The sequence below is a fragment of the Elephantulus edwardii genome, unplaced genomic scaffold (assembly GCF_000299155.1).
Source record: "Elephantulus edwardii isolate Elephantulus edwardi_28Jun2011 unplaced genomic scaffold, EleEdw1.0 scaffold00160, whole genome shotgun sequence".
NCBI classification, from domain to species: Eukaryota; Metazoa; Chordata; class Mammalia; order Macroscelidea; family Macroscelididae; genus Elephantulus; species Elephantulus edwardii.
Window position 1 is genome coordinate 518,618 of NW_006399910.1, and position 7,041 is coordinate 525,658.

The 7,041-nt window shown below is 38.9% G+C and overlaps 1 protein-coding gene across 2 annotated transcripts in view; it reads left to right on the forward strand.

Annotated features, from left to right (window-relative positions):
* The window catches only part of CLASP1 (cytoplasmic linker associated protein 1), a 346,681-nt gene that overhangs the window by 318,207 nt on the left and 21,433 nt on the right, over positions 1–7,041 (forward strand). For both annotated transcript variants that reach the window (XM_006895129.1, XM_006895130.1), the window contains one exon: positions 1,675–1,803. In XM_006895129.1, the coding sequence (XP_006895191.1) occupies positions 1,675–1,803 (129 nt within the window). The remainder of the gene's footprint in view (positions 1–1,674; positions 1,804–7,041) is intronic.

Below are 7,041 nucleotides of genomic sequence, written 5' to 3' on the forward strand. Positions count from 1 at the left end.
GTGATGTGCCACTCATGGTAATGGGCACCCAAGGTGGACAGTGTTGGCTGGAGCTTCCCGACTAAATCAAGCCTGGAAGCAGGAGCGGCATCCACTTCCAAAATGGCTTGCCTCCGGAAACTATGTACGAACAGTGTTCATGCTGTTCGTTCATAGGTTCGCTATGAGTCATCTATGACTCGACGGCATTAAACAACAAACAACAACAACATCACATACACACACACACATATATATACGTACACACACATAAATAATTGTTAAAGAATAAGGAAAAAAATGTATCAAGCAAACAGTAAACAGAAAAGAGTAAAAGTGGAAATACTAATCTGATAAAATAAACATCAGGGCAAAAGCCAGCATAACAGAAAAGAAAGAACAGCAATGATTAAAGCGTCCTTGGTATAAGAGGACTTAACTGTAATTAAAACATGTGCCCTCAGTGATAAAGTTTCAAAATACAGGCATCAAACTTTTGATGTGAAGAATGAAATAGACATCCCTCCAATAATAGTACTGAGACCTCAGTACACTACTTTTAATGAAGGGCAAAACAACTTAGAAGAAAACTCAGCAAAAACAACTAAACTATACAGTTAACCATGATAGATAGATTGATAGATAGATAATAAATCATCTAAAAAGAGGTCCATGTGCGTTCTTCTCCAGTGTACTTGCCGCATTCTCCAAAATAAACCATATGGTTAGATCACAAAATAAACCTTGATAAATTTATAAACATTACAAAGCATTTGCTCAAATCACAGTGCTCTAAAATTAGGAAATCATCAAGGAGAGTAAGGGGAGGAAACTACCAAGTACTTGGAAACAAAATAACATCCTGCTTAAATACTATTAGATAATGTGGTTGTTGTGTGCCATTGAGTCAGAACCAACCCATAGTTGACCTTCCAGCAGGTTTTCAGAGGCAATTCATTGCACAGGAGGAGATTGTCTCCCACAGAGTAGCTGGTGGCCTCAAACCCTCGTGCCTTAGGGATTGAAATGCAGCTTCTTGCCTCTAGGCCACCAGAATGCCCTACTAAGTAATAGAAGAAATAAAACATGAAATTAAAAAACTTACTGAAGCAAATGATAATGAAAACACAACACATGAATGAGTCACAGCAAAAACAATAACTCAGAGGTCAATTTATAGCAATAAACACATGAAAAAAGAAGACCTCAAATCAAGACCTTAGCCCAACATCTGCAACAATGGGGGCAAGGGGAGGATCAAGCAGAAAGAAAATGAAAAAGATTTGAGCAGAAATAAATGGGACAGAAAAACAATAGAAAGTATCAACACTAGATTAGATGTTGATTTTTTTCAAAAGGTTTTCATAAAACTGCTAAATTAGAAGCACATCTAACAAAAGAGAAAAGATACAAATAAGAAGAAATTAAATGGTTGGCATCACAAGAGAATCCACTGAAATAAAAAGGTCAATGGGAAAATATTTCAGGAACTACAAGAAATTTTAAAAGCACAACAACATGGACACATTTTTTAGAAACTCATTGACATAAATTGAGGGAATTCTTGTAGCCTAGTGGGTAAGGAGTTGTGCTGCCACCCTGCTGGGCACTGATGATGTGTGTTTAGTGAAAAGCTGTGACCAGTATTGTTTAAAAATGTTGTGTTTTTGCTCTTTTTTTTTCCTCCTACTCCAGCATTCAATCCGAGCTCTAGCATTGAGAGTCTTAAGGGAAATCCTAAGAAACCAGCCAGCAAGATTTAAAAACTATGCCGAACTTACAATCATGAAAACTCTGGAAGCTCACAAAGATTCCCATAAAGAGGTAAGTCAGGGCTGGAGCCCAGGACACTGAAGGTGGGAGAAATCTGTATATGTACCTCAACATTTTGGGTACTGTATTCAAAGAAACCTTGGTGGCAGAGTAGGTAACATACCAGGCTGCTAACCAAAAGGTTGACAGTTTGAATCAACCAGCCACTCCAGGGCAGGAAGTTGAATAGGTTCCTCCCATAGAGATGTACTGCCTCAGAAACTCAGTATTCAACGAATATTGTGGCAGTGCATGTGTAAGGCCTGGTGACTGAGAGTGACAACTATTTTTCCAGTAAAAATGAATATAAAATACTTATGCACTTTGTAGCCTCTGAAGTCCCAGTGTAGTGTTGCCTCTGACGGGACTGCAGCAACAGCATACTTATTTATAATTAGTCTATCAGTTGTATAATGTATCAGTTTGCTTAGCAGGAAATTGTCGCTTCTGGCTATCAGTAGATGTCAAAATGTTTATTATTCTGTTCCAGAAATGAATAAAGATACCTGAAAAGTTTTATGTAGAAATATTTATGAAGCATATTACCATGGTAAAACATCTTTATCACTATTTCTGGGATTTTTCACAGTAAAAACCCTCCTAGAACATTAGACAGAAGACAGTGAACACAGACCGAAAACTGGAAGGTAGAGGGTACTAGTCTGAAAATGAGGTGGTTTTTCCATCTTCTTTGAGGAGGAAGAAGTAATGACCTACAGGGACACTAGAATCTCACTTGTAGTTTCAATTTTCTTATTAAACTTCTGTCCATTAAAGAGATATTATTCTGTACCTGTACTAACCCATTATAAATTTTAAAATTCGAAAACAAAAATTTTAAAATTCGAAGTTCAAATTACTGACAGTGAACCAAAAATGGACTGGAGATCTTAAATAGGTTGCTTTCAAGACCATGTACTTACTAATTGTTAACACTGGTATTAAACCCAGTAACAAACTTAATTTACTGAAAAGAAAAATAATTAGATGAGAAGTTTACATGTTCAAATATGTAAGATAAAAACCCTCTGATGCAGATAACAGCAATGCCGACAAGCACCAGTGCTGTGGCTTTCTTTTTTTTTTTTAAATAAAAATATTAAATTGATATTCAAATCCTCCATCTAGCTAGTCAGGTTGGGCAATGTCTAAGGTCAATTTAAAGTCTGGTACATTTTCAGTGTGTAATGAAAACATTCTGCCTGGAAAGCACCTTTTATAAGAAGCTGAGCAGAACAAAGCTTAGAGAATGATAAAACAAGCAATCTTATTACTAAATCTACCTTCCCCTTAAACTTTTAAGTCAAGTTTCTGTTTACCAAAATTGCTTCTCAAGGAGTTTTCCTCCATTGCTGCAGTCCCATTGCTGGAGTGGTGTGCTTTTGGTGTGGCAGCCAGCACAGCTAACAAGGTGCCTCACAGAGAAATTCTGTGGATTTGCAGTCTCTTGTTCCTTAACTTCTGCTAAAGCCTGAGTTGATCTGTTAGTACACAGACAAATAGTGTCTTCTGAAAAGGCTGTTCTGATTTTGTTCCTGAAGAACCCACACTTTGGAAGTACCTAGGAAGACAAGAAAATGGACTACATCTTTTCTGGCTATTATTGTAACTGTGTCTGAGAAAATCTAAGGGCTAGAGAAATGCTTTGTGTAATATCATATGCGAACAGAATGGCTAAATACCGACAGTCACTATTCTTCCCTTAAAAACAATAAAGAAATGGAAACATTTTGGGTAAACCAAGAGAAAGACTGGAGGCATTTAAAGGAAAGCTAAAATGACCACCCACCCTAGAATTCATGTGCCCGAGTTAGCTTCTAGCAGGATGACAAGGTGACATTTCCTGAAAAGAACCACAAGGGCACCAAGTCAGGGTGAGTTTTAAAGTGTGTAAAGCAGAAAAGGGTTAGCAAACAAAATATTTTCTCCACCTGCTTTATCAGATAATGAGTGACAATAGCATAGCAAACCTTAGGTGAGTTGGCTTTGAAATGAACTTTACGGATTGGGTATTTTGGTTTCGTTCCTTAGGCAATTTAAATAGTCTCATACCTAAAGATTTACTGCTCTAAATATCTCATTTTGCAGGAAATTAATATTTTTTTTAGATTACCATATTAAACTGAATTGGTAAATAGACATTTTAATTCTGTTAACCTGTATTTTGTAGGCTCTGCTGTTTTAAGTTTTAAAATACAAAATCAGGATGCTCACTTTTAAAGACAGACCTCTTCTGACTGGAAGTTAAGTGCTAAAGCAATGCAGGTGGCTTGTTGTTTCTCCTGAAGGCAGCTGATGATCCTTTCCATCTGAAGAAAGGAGGCACGAGCTGGTTCCTGTCTTGACTGTCAGAAATCGCTGTGCAGTGCCTGGTAAACCTCCATACCTCCTGGACGTTTTCCTTTGCCCAGGAATAGCCTAGTCTGTGGGCAGTTGTGCTGCCCTCCAATGGCCTTGCTTCTGGAAAGTGGAATCTACCTTCTGCTCTGTGAGAGAAAGATGGAGAGCTCCTCCCATGCAGCACAGCCTTGAAAACCTAGGAAAGAGTCAGCTGTAATCAGTTCCAACTTGATGGCATGAATTTTCAGTGAGTTCTTTAGCACATGTGGTCCCCACAAGTTTAAATTGACCAGGCAGCAACCTCTCATCCTTTTGCTTTACTTTATGAGTTACTGTGAGTGGAAACTGTTCAGACATGGTTGTCATTGTTATGCAACCAAGGCATATTTGAAAAATCACAAGTTTGTGGTACGGAAACACAGCTATCTCCTCTCCTTCTGGACTTGTGTAGCACTAGTCCTCATAGGTGGAGAATTTCCCATTCCGAATATGTCCTCACCGCGTCTACTATCTTGGTGGTCATTTGAGGTGAAACAGATCACTGCTTAAACTGTCACAAAATTGCTGAAGAGAAATATTGTGAATTAGAGTCAGATTTTTTGGGAGGGTGCATGAGAGTCTAGTTTGGTTTTTTGAAAATATAAGACTCAAGTTTTCCACAGTGCTGCTTCTTGGAAGAATGTTGTTAAAACTTGTTTTTCTTTAGGAAGCTCTGTCCTCTAGATCCTTAAAGGTCTAGGATGGAATGCTTCATCAACCAGATGGGTGTTTATTGAGTATCTTAAATCTGTTGTGTGTAAACAGGGCACAAAATACTTCCTTTCCTGCTATGCAGTAAGCATTTGAGGTCACAGTGCCCAGGAGCCACGTGAGGTTGGCTAGCAGGTTTGTTTTCAGGAGCTGGAGGAAGAAGCCTGGCCTGGTTCCCTCCAGTGGGTCTTTTCTAGCTGAGAGGAGTACACTAAAGAAGACAGAGAGCAACGATGGTGAGGTGAAACAGGGCCTAGAAACCCTCACTCTGCTATCACATTTCATTCTCTCAAGAATTTGTGACAACACCTGAGTCTGCTTTATATAAAAGGAAATTAAGGCTGAGAAGGTAAAGTAAGTTGTGCTGCTTTAATCTTTACAGAAGTAAATGAGCAAATCCCAGTGCCTCTAGGCCGTGTTCAAAAATCTCAACTTCTAGTTACGCAGCTTAGAACAAGCGGTTGTGCCACCCTGGACCTACTTATAAACCTTTAACTTAGCTTTTCTGAACGTTGTCAAGATAATATCTGGTTACATTTGCCAGTACAGTGTCAGCATTATTTCATGTCATCATACTGAGTCACCACACATTTCTTGCCACGCATAAAATTTGATCTTGGAAACTAATGAAGGTGGTTTGCCTTGTTTGAGAAGTTTGATTCTTAAATGAATAAGAACAACTACTTTTATTTCTCCAGAGAATTTATCTTTCACTTATTTCTAGTTAATTTTCTATTTTGTGACTATAAGTAATTAAGAAAGAAAAACTCAGACTGAAGTAAAGGAGTGTTTCTGGTAGTAGCTTCAACATTGCCTTGCCAGTGTGCTGTGTGTGGAGGTGTCCTCTCAGATATCTCGTCCAGAGGATGGCAGTGGTGAGCAGTCATGTTTCTGGCAGAAGGTGTTTTTACTGACTGATGTTCAGCTTCACATACTAATTAAAATACCACCTAATCAAATCTTAATGGGACCCTGTCCTCATAAATGGACCTTAGAAGCTGCTGGCATGCAGGCCTCTTAAAATGTCATCTGTGTGTGTTGGTGGAGCGTGGAGAAATTGCTTCCCTCTCTATATCTTGATTTTTCCTTCACGCTTTGCCCCACAGGTGAACTAGATGATCGTGTATTTCATCCAACCTCTAGATAATAGAAGTTACTAGTAACAATAATCCCTCACAGTTTGTAAATCTCAAGTTCTTCTTGAGCACAGCCATGGAATATGGTAAAAATCTTGTTTCCTTTGGAATAGTTTTGCTTTCTAATGGCAAAATCAAAGCTAGATAGTTTAATGTAGAGATTTAAAGCTGTGGATTCTATAGTCTGAAAGCAATAGGACCATCTCTGGTAAATGTTTTGTGTTGTGGAGGTTGGGCATTGCAAGTGCTTTGGTGAAAACACAGGTGTGAACCTACAGCTGAGAGTAAAGTGGAGAAGGATTGAGGGGCCTGTCATTGTCGAGGGAGAGGGCCTGAAGAATTAAACCAGAGACAGAGAGTGGGAGAGAGTTCTAATGCCTGCCACAACACCTTGGCCAGAGGGAGAGAGTGTGGTTTGGAAGCCATCCAAGGATTGAATCTTGCCATTTCTGTGAGCCATCATTTTCTCTTCATCAAATCGAGATGCTGTGCCCTACCTCATAAAACCTGTTATTTCTTAGCAAGTTTGGTGTCCATTTCTGAATATCCATAGCTCCCTCTCCTGCTGTGTTATCCAGGAGAGCGTGGACATAGTTGCTCCTCACAGATGAAATAACTCTCTTGTGGTTATGAAAAGGGCAACTTAGTGGGAGGAAAATAAGCAGATAAAGAAAGCTTTTGAAAGAGTTGTCCCTGGTCAAAGCCTTTGAGTTTGGAGTCAGCAGCCCTGGGTTCCTGTGCTGTTGTCACCTCTTTGTGAGGTGTGGACAATGCACAGAAAAAGCTCCCTAGACAACTACAGTGTTTGTGCCCCAATGAGTGGGACTCTACACCCACAGGCCCAACCTTAAAATCAGGTGAGGCAGTGTAGTTCCCCGTGAAAACTAAAATCATGATCATTATTTATTTTCTTCCATGTTGACTAGGGTTTTTTTTGTTTTTGTTTTTGTTTTATGTATGTATGTATGTGTTTATTTATTTTTCATTTCAATGAACATCTACAGAGATTTTGGAATTCCATTCA